General features: G+C 44.6%; 1 protein-coding gene across 2 annotated transcripts in view; it reads left to right on the forward strand.

The window, feature by feature from the left end:
• Window positions 1-17,020, forward strand: part of KIF13B (kinesin family member 13B) — a 145,210-nt gene that overhangs the window by 109,738 nt on the left and 18,452 nt on the right. For both annotated transcript variants that reach the window (XR_012715349.1, XM_075269304.1), the window contains exons 34-37: window positions 1,192-1,269; window positions 2,070-2,123; window positions 6,133-6,250; window positions 6,497-6,624. Coding sequence is in view for 1 of the 2 variants with exons in the window: in XM_075269304.1 (XP_075125405.1) it covers window positions 1,192-1,269; window positions 2,070-2,123; window positions 6,133-6,250; window positions 6,497-6,624 (378 nt within the window). In the remaining variant the exon portion in view is untranslated. The remainder of the gene's footprint in view (window positions 1-1,191; window positions 1,270-2,069; window positions 2,124-6,132; window positions 6,251-6,496; window positions 6,625-17,020) is intronic.

The following is a 17,020-nucleotide window of genomic DNA, read 5'->3' on the forward strand; positions in this document are numbered from 1 at the left end:
CCAGGGCTCTATGCAAGATATCAGAGCAGGGTAATGGGGGGATGATTATCCTATACAGCTACGGCAGCAGCTAGAGTAACAACCTCTTATTCTTGAACCTATAAAGTGGTGTTTACTAGCATGTGCCAGAGAGTTAGTTTACTATTCCCTGGATGCTCATTTAAATCAATATAATTGCGCCAGCAGTCTGTGGGGACACATACTGAAAGAGTGTATTGGGAGTTGTCCTAATCACGCCTGCTGGTGTGTTTGTTATTTGTTTGTTTTAATAGCCCTGGCTATATTATTTTTAGCTGATCAAAATAAAAGTTATATTTTATGCTAGTTAGAATTCGACTATTTGGTATCTAGTCTGGCTGCAGACTGAGCAGTTACTGATGACTGTCCATTACATATACCGGTGTATACAGTGCACCCTGTTCTCTTGTTATGCGGTTTTCCGTCCATACTCCTCTATATAGTGTATGAGGTTGTGTAGCAGCACTATACAGAATATAATGATTGATATTTAGTCTCTAGTTTTAGTGAAACTGCAACAATTCCCAATTTACAGCCACATAAAGAGAACTTCCTCATGGTATTGTCTGTCAGGAAGTAATACTTCCATCCTGGCACCGCTCCGAGATCACCAAACCCCCTCGTACAAGACTATAGGAATACTCGGTGAATAAAATATATACGTCTTAAGAATTTTTTCCTAAAACTTGAAATATCATAAAGTATCTAAATGCACTGAACGAAATTGATCAATTTTATGTCTTAAATAGAAATCACTTCTCTAATCCATAAAAGGCTGGGGTTGGGTTGACAAGTAAACCCTATAGATAACACAGGATCCAGTATTCACTATAGGTGATGTCATCACGGCTCATCTCCTCTTCCTCCCTGTGTATGACCTCTGCACAGGTCACAGAGCATGCCCACAACATTCTCCCATAGAACTTAACAGGCCATATTTTTGACCACAGAGCATGCCCACTACATTCTCTTGTAGAAGCCCATAGATCACTTTTTGACTGACGCAAGCCCCACCCATTATGCATTAAACCTCGCCCCCATCAGTGGATCGGGCAAAAAAAGTGTCAAACTCAAATTCGACAAAATCATAATTTGATCACATTTTTGCATATTTTATGTTGGTTTCAGCAGGAAATATTCTGAATGTTTTTCATTTGTTCTCCCCCAATACAGGAGGTGGCAGTAAAGGAGCAGCTATCGGGAAAAGGGAAGCTGAGCAGGAAGAGTTTGAGCTCCCCCAATGTGCACAGAGTAAGGTTATGTAATAGTCTGCTCCAACTTATTTGTGTTCTGCTTCAGATGGCACCGTGTTGTGTTTAGGTTTGAAATTCTATGCGGATTCATCTGTTAATAGCCACCACTAGGGGGAGCTTGATGCGCATGCTGTTATAGATTGAAGTTTATGATAAGTCAGTAAGCAATAAGCTCCTAAGCTCCCCCTACTGGTGGCGATTGGCAGAATTTGTCCCTTATTAGACTGTGAGTTTGGAAGTTTATACCTAACATGGAGCTCAAACCTCACTGCTATTAAAATATATTAAAAGAGGATTTTGTTGTGACTTCTATAAGGATAGGTCATCCGAATGTAACCCACACATAAGATGTTTGCACTCCCTTAGCACAGGACATGTGATGTCGCACTCATCAGTCACAATGCCTATTTGCAGGTCATGCGAATAGGATGAGCTGCAATACCAAGTATAGCCACTATACAATGTGTAGCGCTGTGCTCGGTTTCCTGTGAAGAGTCCTGAACGCTATTTGGCTATTAATCTATATTTGCTTTTTAATAGAGCTAGAGAAACCTAGATCTCAAACATAACATCTGCCTACCTGCCATCACCACTAGGGGAGTTGATGAGCTTACCGCACACTGTTTATACCTAGAACCCTATAATAACCCAGTGTGTAAACTCCTGAGCTCCCCCTAGAGGTGGCCGCAGGTGGAGGAGAATGGAGCTCTGACTTTACTATAAGGATTTAATAAGAAATGATGATAAAATATGGAAATAATAATAATAAAAAAAATTCTCCCTTTCTCTGTGTTCCAGCTATCAGGGAGTCGCGGGGAGTTGGGTGCGCAGCACAACCTGGCGGGTAACAGAGTAAGTGTACGCTGCCCCTGTGTGTCCTCCTCCTGTCCCCGGTGTATGTTTGTTACATTGTGTTCCGCATTAATGTCTTTCTTCTATTTGTCCTGAGACTCTGCGTTTTGACATGAATATTGAAGACGTTCTCCAGAACTTTCCGTCTTGCGTCTCAGGGTTTATTATTGATACGATTACAGGAAAGGAGAAATTTTTCTCTGATGAAATAATTTATCACTTCACAGCAGAAGACAGATAGTCAATCACTCCGATCTGCTGCGAGCCGTCTACTGCGGGAAGCGTCGGGGCTGCAGACTGTTCATCTTACTCTCTTACAATAATCCTTAACCTGTGGCTGGTGTGGTGGAACTACAACTCCCAGCATGCTCTTTAAGGGTATGCTGAAATTCTAGCTCTGCAATACCTGGATAGATTGGAGACCACTGTTCCTTCATGACGTGACTCCATGAGCCCTCTCTATTACCCGGTTATGATTTATTTTGCTTCAAAATAGCAGGAATATATTGAGGAGTTGTTGTCCTTCCGTCAGCCACCAGGTGGCGCTGTCTCCATTAACCCATTGAAAATTTGAAGACAAGTTTTTGCATTAATTTGCAGTTTGGGGGTCTAATCCACCAGTAAGAAACTGCTGGGTTGCAGCAAGCAGTGTTTCCTCTAAGCATATGTAGCTAGTAAGGGGGCAGTTTGGGACCTGGGGGTGTTCCCTCTAATCCATACAATACGCAACCACACCAAACAAGTGATAACGTATTGTCCCATAATAATGAGCAGCCAGAGATAGAGGGCCATGTAGCATTTAGGCAAATAGTACCCAGCTGTAGAGCCATCGAGGTTATTTTCCTGGTGGTCTAGGGCAGTGAAGGGGTTAATGCCAACATCCCTGATTGTCTATGTAACAGTGTTAGGGTAAGCATCCTGGGTGAGCTAGGGCAATGAAAGTGTTAATACCAGTACACCTGTTGGTTTTGGTCAGTAAGCAGGGTGATGCCGGTATTCCTGGTGGTCTAGGGCAGCTTCCCTGATGGTGTTAATGTCAGAATCATTGGTGATCTGGGACAGTTAGGGGGTTAATGCCATCACCCCTGGTGGTCTGTAGGAGTTAACAGTGTTATCAATCATGGTCGTCTCAATGTAGTAGTCCTGGTGGGCTAGAGCAGCAATTAGGTTAATGTCAATATCCCTAATGGCCAAAAAAGTAAAATGATTAGTGTTAATATTCATAGTGATCTGTGGCAATGACAGGGTTAATGTCAGTGTCCCTAGTGGTCTCAGGTATTGAAGCGGGTTAACGTCAATTTCCCTGGTTGTCTAGGGCAGGGATACCTGAGAGTCTTAGGCAGTGAGAACATTAATCGAGTATCATTACTGGTCTGGGTTGCTTAGTGGACAATGTTAGGATCCCTGGTGGTCAAGGACAGTGAAAAGGTTAATGCTTTTATATCTGGTGTCCAGTGTTCATTTACCCCTCCATGCTCCAGTGTTGCTATAACAGGAGGCCGAACCCTGATTCTTCACCTTACATTACCCTTCCTGCCCTGATCATAGATTTGGTTGCTGGAGGAGATAGAGAGAACTGTGCAGCTGTGACTGTATGGATGCATAGTTCTCTGTATGATCAAGCAGAGTGATTTAGGAGCCCTCTGCCCAATCATTAAGGGAGTCTGCATCTACATCCGCACCTATGAGTCATTCACACCCGTCACACCCTCTATGGTCACCATGTCTCCTGCCAGGACCCATTTAAAGTGCCGGAGCACCAGTCTTCGTGCTATTTTCGGTCGATACGGGATACAGTGTCTTCCATTTTTCTCCCCTTGAAATTTTCATAAACTTTCTCCAGTCTTTTCACAGTAAATAAGGAGTAATAACCTCCAGAAACGGCGCTACAGGACGCCGGGGGTAATGACACGATGCAGGATATGGTTACCTCCTTGTTACATTGTCTCGTCTTCCTCACAATTGATGTTCCGCGTCTCGATACTTTGTTGCGCCCGCCGTCTCCTCCTCCCTCTCCCCGTCTTTCTCATTACCAGCAGATCTCTCCTCTCAGACCTCTTGTAAGACTTTACTTGCAGGAACATTCTGAACGTGGATTTCTCATCCCAAGGGTGTTTTTCTAAATGGAATTTACTGCATAAATTTTATTATGACAGTAAACCGTCCTGTCCTTTAACAAGAGAGGTGGGGGGGAGGGGGGAGCTGGCTTCACTCAGACACATTTTCACCATTTAGAACTGGCAATTTGTAGCGTTACTGAGAGCGATTAGGTTTGTTTGACGCATCTCGATGTGTGCAGAAAGCCGCGGGAGCCGCCGTCTCTCCCCAAGGTGAAGCGCGCCATTCTCGTCATTAAGACCTCTGAGCTCCGACCATTACAGAGAGCAGTAAAGATGACATCAGCAGTTATGTGACTATTCCAAAAAACGCACATTTCCGGGGTTTTTTCCAAAAGTTTTTCAAAAAGAAGCCATGGCCTTACCCATCTGGCCTTGTTTACATGGATGCAGTGTTGACATCATGATCGTTGTTGAACTAGGACGCCGGGTCTAATCACTTGCCACCATTCTAACGACCTTTCGTGAAATCATACCACCCCTTTAAGAGGAGGTATTTGCAATGCTAGGTCCTTTAAGGTTGGGTTGGGTGAGCAAGTGATTGTTCCATCAAAGGTCTAGGAAGGGCCAAGACTTGAGGGCAAGGAAGAAGAAAACGGGACAATGTCTATATAACTAGGTGACCATTTGACCCAACACTTCCCCGTAACCCAAAAATGGCTGACACTGGTAATTTCCCAAGAAGCGTAAAGTCGCCAAAAGTGGACAATGTCAGCAGGACCGGCCAACTATTTTATATGTATTGAGTCTTTCTGAAATCTTTAATGACAGATGGCAGGGGAGGCGAGGTTGGGCATGTTGAATTTTAATGCTCTCGCGGAAGGATCAGTCACTGCCAGAGTAGTCTCGCTGTTACATGTTCGTCTTCTCGCACTCGGGCCATATTCACCAATTTGAGGGTGTATGTGTATGAGGGGGCGGGGTGGAATAGCTGTCCGCTGTTAATGGTGTATGCCAAACTTTAAGGGGTTGTCCAGGATAAATTAGCAACTTATAACTAAGTCTCCCATACCCCTCCATCCAACTTTCTAATATATCGTTTTGTTCCATATTCTCTAGTTTTTGGGTAATATATGTAGGTCATGTGACTATGGGCCATGGGCTAGTTAGTTAGTTAGTTAGTTGGGAAGGGCTAACAATGGGCGGGCTAGCTAGGGAGACAGAGAGGGGGTGGGAGCAAAGCATTATGATAGAAACGCAGGAAGCTACACCATGTAAACAAATGCAGAAGATGCCAGGAGCTCCCAGAGAAATCCAGAAATAGATCAAAACCTTGCTACAGGTATATGGGTGCACTTATTAACCCATTAATAGCACTGGAAAACCCCTTTAAGATGGACAACTCTGGAGTATAAACGGCTTCACCTAACATGGGCTAAGAAGTCTGAGGTTATATTGCAACCCCAATGACCCGTGCCAAATGTAGATTAAGAAGACAGAGGGAGAGGGAAGGAATTATCAATGTAGTATCTGGCTACACCGGGTATGGTGGTAGTCTGTAATCATAGAAACACAAAGCTCTGCATTAGAACTGGGTACATCACTTTATTGTGACTTTAGAGACTGTGGTGCGATTGCTTGGAATAGTCCAGTCCTGACTGTTTCTGTGTGAATAAGGGACAATCCTGCAACAAACTTGATTAAAATCCAATTTTTTGGAATTTTTTTTTTTTTTAATTTAACATTTGACTCCTAGTCCTCTTTTTTGACAGAGGTGACGTGTTGCATGTCCTAAATTAGGTCCTAGAATTTTCTAGTAGTCGATAAGACATTGGCCCATCATATAGTAACCGATACGGGCCAAGTGGAACAATCCCGAGGATTTGTAATGGGACCCTATACATCCGCTCCTACTGATATGTCACCCATGTCATCATCTTATTTTGTCGTAGGGTCGATGGGAAAGCCAACAAGACGTGTCCCAATCCTCGCCCCTTTCCAACCGCAGTGGTCCCTCCCCCCGACCCGCCTCACCCGCAGGATCGGGACACAGCCAGTCTCAAGACTCAGGTAAGCGCCAGAGACCCTAATACAGGGCATCCATCCTACAAACCCCATATCCTATCTGTCTTGTGGTCAACATGTTACAGATAACTCCTTACAGAAATCTGGGAACTTTTGCAAATTTTTTGGCAAAACGCTATTGCCCCTGGAAACAGACAGCCGTCTAGCCCAACCCACTTGTCAGACGTGTGATACTCTAGAAGTAGCATAGACTGTCTTATAATCCTGCAACATTTTCTTGTATTTTGGCAGGTCACGATACATCATCGTACTTAAACCCCGTCAAATCCTTCGTGCCTCAGATGCCCAAACTCCTTAAATCTCTCCTTCCTCAACGGGATGAGAAGAACAGACAGTCGGGATCCTTGGCCGTCCCACAGGTAATTGTGGCCTCGCTCCAGGGTAGTCACAGTCTGGAGGTCCCATTATGGTAGCAGATACTTTGCATTCTCCACACTGTGTGCCGGCAGAGAAGCCGATGTTCCCCTCTAAATTATATTTGCATTTTACAAGCAAAGTCGAATTTATGAACATCAATTCCAGCCGGCTGGTTACCTGCCAAATAAGAGACGGGAGTCGGGTCCTTCTTGTTACTTCTCGGGGAAGCTGAGAATACATCTTTATTTTATTATTCTGGAAGAGATCAGGGACGGTCATGTCCTGTCTCAAATACAATGTTATTGTCACCTAATATAATAGATTTTAGGTAATGTAATAAGGGTGAAAGCTAGAAAAAGTCTCTTCCAGATTCCCTTTAAGTGCACAGAAACCAGACCACTTAAAGGGGTTGTCCAGGATATCAGATTTTGTGGCCTAAAATATCTGGTGAGGAGCGCCTGCGCCGATCAGCTGTACGGCACCACCTTCTGACACCGTACTATACACTAGCTCAGCTTACATTGGCTTTAAGGGGAAATGAGCTGCAGTGTCGTCTTCCAGCCACTATACAGGGAATGGCGCTATATAGTACGGGAATACGAAGCGTACCCATACGGCTGATCAGTGTGGGGTCCACCACCAATCCATAAAATTCAATATCCTGAACAATCCCTTTAAAGGGAATGTCTCATGTATGATTTTTAGTGTCTTAGTTTACACTTGTGTATGTAGGAAGCAAATAATTTATTTTTATATAGGTCCGTTTTGGAGCTTTCAATGTTTTAGGTTGGTATTCTGTAGACAATGTTACTGTAGGCCGCCATATTGGAGACACACACTTCCTTTCCCTTGTCTGTACAGTCAGTACTGTAAGGTGTGTGCTTTATGGCAGCAGCAAAGAGAAATTTCATAGATTACAGTTTCTAGCCCTTCCCCCTTGAAATCAGACCGCACTTGTATACAGAGTCCTGTACATGTGTAGTATTAGGGTGCATTCACACTACGGAACGCCAGCGTGTATCACAGCAGTACACGCCGGCGTTACAGCAGGGCTGCCGGACACTTCCCATTCATTTCTATGGGAGCCGGCATGCGAGCGCTCCCCATAGAAATGAATGGAAAAAAGCAGTCCATTAATTTCTATGGGGAGCGCTCGCATGCCGGCTCCCATAGAAATGAATGGGAAGTGTCCGGCAGCCCTGCTGTAACGTCGGCGTGTACGGCTGTGATACACGCTGGCGTTCCGTAGTGTGAATGCACCCTTACGATGTTGCCTTAACTAGGCCTCTAGCACTACTATAGAGCTTGCCTGTCAACTAAGGATAATGAAGTGGCTCTGCTTATACTGTCACAGTCTACACAGCAAAGCTGAAAAGTGAGATGCTGAAAACACGGCCATTATATTGTGTCCAGTGTAAAAATGTAGATGTTTTTTATGTTCTAGTCTATTTTTACCCTACAACAAAGTATATCATCTTTCTATTCCCGAGGTCTGACTGGGGGGGAGGGGTTGAAAACAAATCTGTTGAATATGACGAGTCAGTCTAATAACTAGATTGTAGTGTCTAAAGAAACTTACATTACTCTTAAAGGGACATTGACCTGAAATTACCTATATTTGTTAATCCAAGTATTTTTTTTATTAAGAATATTTTTCAGAATTTTTTTAAAATTTTACTAGTACTGCAATTTTCACTCTGTCCACTAGGCCTAATAATAGACTGAGACTTGCCAATCCTTTTATTTGCAGCAGTCACCTCATTTTCATCACGCAGTGTAACAATAGAAGATAACACCTTTATAGATAACACCACTGACCCATCATTACATCACTACTGACAATAGATGTCACAGTTTATCTCCTCCCCCCTCTCTGCACTGTCTAGAAAACTCTTAATGACTTTTCAGCCTAAAACTGCTGTAAAGCATATCACTAAATGCTGTGAAAAGCTCAAGCAAGATGGCCGACCCCATAATCTGGTACAGAATAGGAAAATAGAATCAGAAAAATAAAAATTGGCGACATTTTCTTTCTTATTATCTTGTATCTCATCACAGGGACAACCCTACAACAAACATGATAAAAATTTAATTTTTTTTTCAACAATTTTTAGTATTTTGACCGGTTAGCTCAGAGAGGCGACGACGGGCACGTTAGCGTTAAGTCGGCTGCAAATCCCTCACCTCCAAAAATAGTCTGGCCCATTTAGCATCAGAAATCTAGGTTGTCTTGGTTGATGCGGGACCAACTTTGGTCGGGACCCTTGGGGTGGGGGGAAGGGACGTGACCTGTATCCCTAACATCGCCTCTCCATATCACCGCGGGATCAAAGATCCCAAACCTTTTTAAAGTCTTACTTTTCCGGAACCGGCGAAATAGAAAAAAAATAAAAAAAAATAAAAAATAAAAAAAATATTCCTTACTTGTAGATAGAAAAAAAAAATAAAAAATCTGGAGCGAAAGATCAGGGCGGCGGGAGCCCTCAAGAAATCTCTCCTCACTTTATGACTTGAGTTGTTAATGTCATTGGCCCCGGGGGCGCGATGCAGCTCATTGCGGTGTAAGCACATTTGGTAATTATAACATTTCCATAATGTTGGCCTTGTGTCTACTTAAAGTATAATGTGTGGTCTGCGCGGGGTCAGCTGCTCCAAAGTGTTCACTTTTAATAAAAATCCGGCCCCTAATTAGAGATGATTGCTTCAGAAGGTGAGACTCTAAATCTACGAGACGTCTCGGCCGCAGCTCTGGACTCCAGCGCGGGTCACGGCCATATAGATGTGTTTAATTGTCCGGTGACAGGTGAGCCGTAGAAGTGACTGATGGGCTCCGGGCCGGGGTGGAGGCTCGTTCCGGAATCGGCAATGACTTCGTTCCTTTATCTTTTTCTTCTTTTTTTTTTTTCCGGAAGAGAAAAAGTCTTCGTTAAGTTTTACAATCCTTTGTTTAGAACTCCGGAGTTTTGGGTTGTGCGCCTTTTGATGGGCGATCCCTTGTAGGGTCCAAGTCTAAGGGTCCCTTGACTACAAATTAGTTGTGACTATTGGTTGATTACAAAATGTTCCTTGTTGGGACCCCTAAGATTAGTTGTAACCTTCTGGGATCCTGGCTGTAAGTGTTCAGTTTCCCTACAGCACCCCCACAGGGGAAATGAAGTATTGCAAAAATTGTCAATAAATTGTCTGTGTAATGCAGGACAGAACAGGCCGCAGAGGGGAGGGTTAGCACAATGTAGCCGGGTGAGTCCAGGAGTGGAAAAACCTTTTTTTCTTTTTTTTTTTTCTTTTTAAAGGGGCTGTTTCTCTAACCCGCCAGTATTTGCCCTTGCAGTGGGCACTGAATGAATGGCCATCCAAGTAACACATAAGACACAGCTGTTCTCTATTCTGCCTCATGGAGGAAAAATAAGCAGGGAGCCACTTTTTGCTTTCCACTTGTATGCCCCTATAGTTCACATGGACAGAGATTGGCTTTATGAGACAATCCCTTTAAAGGGGTGCCATAGTTCGGAGTTTGTGAATTCCTGTCTGATGGTTTTTGGTCAATTCTATAAATGGACGTCAGAATAACTCTAGGCATAAAAGTGTATATAACTATAGCTATAATATGGCATCAACCTCTCAGAAGTATCTGCCCCATTGTATAGAGCTGCCTTAGGCTGGGGCCTGTTATGCCCAATAGACAATTCACTTCTGCCTCTCCATTCACTTCGTCTTTGACACACAAACCCACTTAAAATGGTGACAACTAGAGACAAGCGAGTAGTATTCGATCGAATACCTCCCCGCCATAGGAATGCGTGTAAGCGGCCGAGCACCAAGGGGTTAAACGCATCGAATTTTCGATGCACTATGGCGGGGAGGTATCGATTGAATACTACTCTCTCATCTCTAGTGACAACCAACCAACTTGTTCCAATCACAGACCTCTTAGGTGTCAATTATGACCTTAGCAACTGAGTGGTCATTATGAGGGAGGGGACTCAAATCCCCCCTCCCCCACTTAATTGTTGGGAACTATCCGGTTGCTTTGGGCTGGCTATTGTAAAATTACTTTTAGGCCGGGGCCCCACGGGACGTAAACGCTGCGATTTGCCTGCAGCAGAGACGCTGCGGGAAAAATCGCGGTGTTTTACAGTGCAAACAAAGGGGATGGGATTCATGCGAATCCTATGCCCACATTGCGGAAGAAATCGCAGCACCGACACGCTATGATTTGCAAAGCCGTTGCGGCTTTGCAAATTGCAGCATGTCAATTACATCTATAGAAACGCCGGCGGCTTTCCCATAGATATAATTGTAACAGAAAGTCCACGGAGGAAAACTCGGCAAACTTTCTGTTGAAAGTGCTGTGGAAAGAACCGCAATGCGATCATGCAATGTGATTTAGCGCTGCGATTACGGCCCGTAGGGCCTTAAGCTAAGTTTTGCCATATGTGTTATATTCAATTCAATGATAGTCAAAACATGGGCTAAAAATTTTAAAAGTGAAAAAAAAAAAAACTGCATCATTCTCCATGTCCAACTATGTCCAAATTACTAAAATACTGTAGTATATATTCCATACAGAGAAAAAGAAATCAAAATGCCCAAATCACGTGGGGGGTTTTATTTCTTACCCTCCCAAAAAATGTAATAAAAAAAAAAAAATATCAATAAGTCACACACTCTCCAAATATTGTATTACGGTAGTAAAACCTCAGCTCATCCCACAAAAACTAAGCCCCTACATAGACAGAAATATAAAAAAAGTTACGAAAAACATAAAAAAAAAAACATATAAATGTGGTATCATCCTGCTCGCACTGACCCCTAGAATAAAAGTAACACGTCCTTTTTACCACAAAGGGATTGTAGTGAGCGCAAACCCCCCAAAATGCTTCATTTTTTTTTTTTTTTTTTTTTTCCAGCCTCCCAATACTTTCCAATGACAGAATTTATAATAAAAAAAAGACTTGACTGCCAATGGAAAAATAAAAATAAAAAGTTCTCGCTTTGAGACGGCAGGGAGGTCACGCGTCAAGAATTTTTGCTTTTTTTTTTTTTTTTTGTCTACGTTCTACAAAAATGAGAAGTTCACGGTGGATGTAGCTGAGCTTTTGCAGTACTTTACTGTTTGGTTTTACATCGGATGACAAGTGTTTGCTCATATACCCCTATTGTTCTGACCCCATCACCCCTGGCCATGACGTGATGTATATATGGTCACCTGACACGATTACATACAAGTCATAACACTGTCCCTTTAAATGAAGACCTGAGCTTTGCTCCATCGGTGGATTTTTGGAGGATCCAGAGTTGTTTGAAGCCTTTAAGCCCTTCTTCCTCCGCCCTGGCCCTCATCCGTATCTTGCTATTGTCTGAAGCGCGCTGTCTGCTGGAGATCTCCGAGGACCCGGGCCCCGCTGCCAAAGTCATTGTTTATCTAATAAACTCCTAACATGCGATTATCCATTAGCAGGGTCACGTCAGGCCGAGGAGAAGGAAACCACTGGATGCAGCAGACATGACGGATGACTCTCCGCAGGACTACAAGTCCCATCCGCCTTGTTTTTTTGTTTTGTTTTTTCGGCCTCCTTTGTCATTGCAGCAGATCAGCAGTTATTAAGTTAATAATGGGGGAGGTGCCAGGACTTTTGCAGGCTCCTGGATCAGTCCGCCCTGTGATTTAGGGCGCTTAGCCCAGACAGATTGCTGTCTTGCACTTTTCTTTCATATTAAGGTTATTTCGTGTTTTGACAATGATGTGATTTGTGCAGGAAGTAATTAATGACTCGTGAAAGTAAATGACACTAATGTCATCCATCTGCGGCTGCCAGGGTCCTACCTCACTCACATTCATTACAGTGACAGGCGCTTCCACGAGGTGAACGATTAACCCCACATTTGTACAACTTGCAACGTCAGGTGGATCATATTGATTCTTCCTGACAACCAGGTTGAAAAGTGACCGGTAGTTTTGTGTTTTAATCAGACTAGAATTGTCGGGTCTCTTTTTTTCCCCTGTTTTCTCCGCGGGCCCATCATTCTTATCTGTAATGATTTCTCAGCACTCGTTGAAAACTTTACCAAAAGTTAAAAAAAAAAAAAAAAAAAAAAAACAACGGATCCAGTATAACTCTTCTCCAGAAGGAAGCATTATCTCTTTAGCGCCACCTATTGGTAGCCACCCTGTAAGTCAATGACAGCTTTCTTCCTTCTGGAGGAGAGTTATTTGTTATATTTTTATCTCCACAAGTATCTATACTTCTAGACACATTTAAACAGGACCTTTCACCACTAACTTCCACTTGAACGCCTTGTATTCTGCAATAGGATCAGATTTCGGCGCAGTTGGAATTTTTTCTCTAGCCCCAACCATTTCCGAGCAATCAGTGCTTGATGTGCGGACTAGACTCCCTAATATCAAGTGGGTGGTGTTGGGCAGGAGCGTGCAAGGGGGAGTGTCTCAGGGCTCCAATCAGAAGCTGACAATGTCAGTCACGCCCCCTTTCCTGCTCCTGACACTGTCTGAGCCCAAATGGCACATCAAACACCACTCACTTGTTATTAGAGAGTCTAGTTAGTATATTGGGAAGCAAAACTAACAGCATTGATTGCTCAGGAGTGGTGGGGGCTAGAAAAAAAATTCCAACTGAATCGGAATTAATGTTGTAGTGCCTATGGAAGGTCTAACCTAAGTCTCATACATGTGCCACCTTGCCACAGCCTGCGTTTTTTTTTTTTTTCTAGGGCACGTCAAATACAAAATTTTCACAATCTCAGATTAACTCCTTCTCTGGAACAATTATTAATGTCTTGTAAAAAATGTCCTCAAATGTCAATCTCTTCTTAAAAACCACCTCAACTTGACAAAACTACCTCTGAGCTCAATCTTACCCCAATGTCCGCTTCTCAAAAACATTTTCAACTAGATGTCCTTTTCTTCCCGAAAGGTCCTCAACCCGGAATCCTCCTGAGAAACCATTGCAACCAAGTGCCCTACCCAAAAGGTGCTTAACACAGTTTTTAGATCTTACCAACCAAGTGTCTTCTGCCTCCTAAAAGGTCCTCAAACCTGTCTCCTTCTCTGCTACGAGAACAAACATTTTCCTTATACTCTCTGCTTTGAAGCATTTGCATGTCAATATCCTCCTCTTCTCAGAAGTCTTGTCAACAGCGTGTCCTCCTCTTCCCAAAAATGTCCTCCACCCAATATACTCTCCTATATTAAACATTTTTTAACAGTGTCCTTACTAGAGATGAGCGAACAGTGTTCTATTGAACTCATGTTCGATCGGATATTAGGCTGTTCGGCATGTTCGAATCGAATCGAACACCGCGTGGTAAAGTGCGCCATTACTCGATTCCCCTCCCACCTTCCCTGGCGCCTTTTTTGCTCCAATAACAGCGCAGGGTAGGTGGGACAGGAACTACGACACCGGTGACGTTGAGAAAAGTAGGCAAAACCCATTGGCTGCCGAAAACATGTGACCTCTAATTTAAAAGAACAGCGCCGCCCAGGTTCGCGTCATTCTGAGCTTGCAATTCACCGAGGACGGAGGTTTCCGTCCAGCTAGCTAGGGCTTAGATTCTGGGTAGGCAGGGACAGGCTAGGATAGGAAGGAGAAGACAACCAACAGCTCTTGTAAGAGCTAAATTCCAGGGAGAAGCTTGTCAGTGTAACGTGGCACTGACGGGCTCAATCGCCGCAACCCAGCTTTCCCAGGATCCTGAATGGAATACACTGTCAGTGTATTCCCGTATACCCGATATATACCCCGATACCCGTTCCAACGGTGTGCCCCCCCACCTTCACCCCAGAAATACCCTGCAAGTCCCCTAGCAATAGAATTGGGGCTATATACACCCACAATTTTTACTACTGGTATACAGTGCCATTGTCTGACTGGGAATTCAAAGAATATATTGGGGTTACGTGCACCCACAATTTTTACTACTGGTATACAGTGCCATTGTCTGACTGGGAATTCAAAGAATATATTGGGAATACAAATACCCTCATTTCTTGCTACTGCCATATAGTGCCAGTGTCTGACTGGTAATTCAAAGAATATATTGGGGTTACGTGCACCCACAATTTTTACTACTGGTATACAGTGCCATTGTCTGACTGGGAATTCAAAGAATATATTGGGAATACAAATACCCTCATTTCTTGCTACTGCCATATAGTGCCAGTGTCTGACTGGGAATTCAAAGAATATATTGGGAATACAAATACCCTCATTTCTTGCTACTGCCATATAGTGCCAGTGTCTGACTGGGAATTCAAAGAATATATTGGGGTTACGTGCACCCACAATTTTTACTACTGGTATACAGTGCCATTGTCTGACTGGGAATTCAAAGAGTATATTGGGAATACAAATACCCTCATTTCTTGCTACTGCCATATAGTGCCAGTGTCTGACTGGGAATTCAAAGAATATATTGGGGTTACGTGCACCCACAATTTTTACTACTGGTATACAGTGCCATTGTCTGACTGGGAATTCAAAGAATATATTGGGGTTATAAATACCCTCATTTCTTGCTACTGCCATATAGTGCCAGTGCCTGACTGGGAATTCAAAGAGTATATTGGGAATACAAATACCCTCATTTCTTGCTACTGCCATATAGTGCCAGTTTCTGACTGGTAATTCAAAGAATATATTGGGGTTACGTGCACCCACAATTTTTACTACTGGTATACAGTGCCAGTGTCTGACTGGGAATTCAAAGAATATATTGGGGTTACGTGCACCCACAATTTTTACTACTGGTATACAGTGCCAATTTCTAACTAGGAATTCAAAATGCGCAAGGCTCCCGGAAAGGGACGTGGACGAGGCCGTGGGCGAGGTCGGGGGAATGGTTCTGGGGAGCAAGGTAGCAGTGAAGCCACAGGGCGTCCCGTGCCTACTCCTGTGGGGCAGCAAGCATTGCGCCACTCCACAGTGCCAGGGTTGCTTGCCACATTAACTAAACTGCAGGGTACAAACCTTAGTAGGCCCGAGAACCAGGAACAGGTCTTGCAATGGCTGTCAGAGAACGCTTACAGCACATTGTCCAGCAGCCAGTCAGACTCTGCCTCCTCTCCTCCTATTACCCAACAGTCTTGTCTTCCTTCCTCCCAAAATTCCGAAGCTTTACAGAACAATAACCCAAACTGTCCCTGCTCCCCAGAGCTGTTCTCCGCTCCTTTCATTGTCCCTCAACCTGCCTCTCCACGTCACGATTCCACGAACCTAACAGAGGAGCATCTGTGTCCAGGTGCTCAAACACTAGAGTCTCCTCCATCTCCGTTCGATTTGGTGGTGGATGACCAGCAACCCACCCTCATCGACGATGATGTGACGCAGTTGCCGTCAGGGCATCCAGTTGACCGGCGCATTGTGCGGGAGGAGGAGATGAGACAGGAGTTGGAAGAGGAAGTGGTGGATGATGAGGACACTGACCCGACCTGGACAGGGGGGATGTCAAGCGGGGAAAGTAGTGTGGATGTTGAGGCAGGTGCAGCACCAAAAAGGGTAGCTAGAGGCAGAGGCAGAGGTCAGCAGCTTAGGCGAAGCCAGGCCACACCCGGAATCTCCCAAGATGTTCCAGTTCGTACCCAGCCCCGAAAAACTCCCACCTCGAGGGCACGTTTCTCGAAGGTGTGGAGTTTTTTCAAGGAATGCGCCGAGGACAGATATAGTGTTGTCTGCACAATTTGCCTCTCGAAATTGATTAGGGGCTCTGAGAAGAGCAACCTGTCCACCACTTCAATGCGCCGTCATTTGGAATCCAAGCACTGGAATCAGTGGCAGGCAGCAACGGCAGGACAAAGGCCGCCTGCCGTTCACGCCACTGCCTCTGCCACTGCCTCTGCCTCTGCCACTGCCACTGCTGACTGTGCTGGCGATGCACTCCAGAGGACGAGCCAGGACACCACTTCATCTGCCTCCGCCACTTTGTTGACTTCTACCTCATCCTCCCCTGGTCCTGTCTTATCTCCTTCTCCTGCACCATCAAAGGCACCATCAGGCGTTTCTTTACAACAACCCACCATCTCTCAGACATTGGAGCGGCGGCAGAAATACACTGCTAACCACCCACACGCGCAAGCCTTGAACGCCAACATCGCTAAACTGCTGGCCCAGGAGATGTTGGCGTTCCGGCTTGTTGAAACTCCCGCCTTCCTGGACCTGATGGCAACTGCGGCACCTCGCTATGCTGTCCCTAGCCGTCACTACTTCTCCCGGTGTGCCGTCCCCGCCTTGCACCAGCACGTGTCACTCAACATCAGGCGGGCCCTTAGTTCCGCGCTTTGCACAAAGGTCCACTTGACCACCGACGCGTGGACAAGTGCATGCGGACAGGGACGCTACATTTCACTGACGGCACACTGGGTGAATGTAGTTGAGGCTGGGA

The sequence above is a fragment of the Leptodactylus fuscus genome, chromosome 3 (assembly GCF_031893055.1).
Source record: "Leptodactylus fuscus isolate aLepFus1 chromosome 3, aLepFus1.hap2, whole genome shotgun sequence".
Taxonomy (NCBI): Eukaryota; Metazoa; Chordata; class Amphibia; order Anura; family Leptodactylidae; genus Leptodactylus; species Leptodactylus fuscus.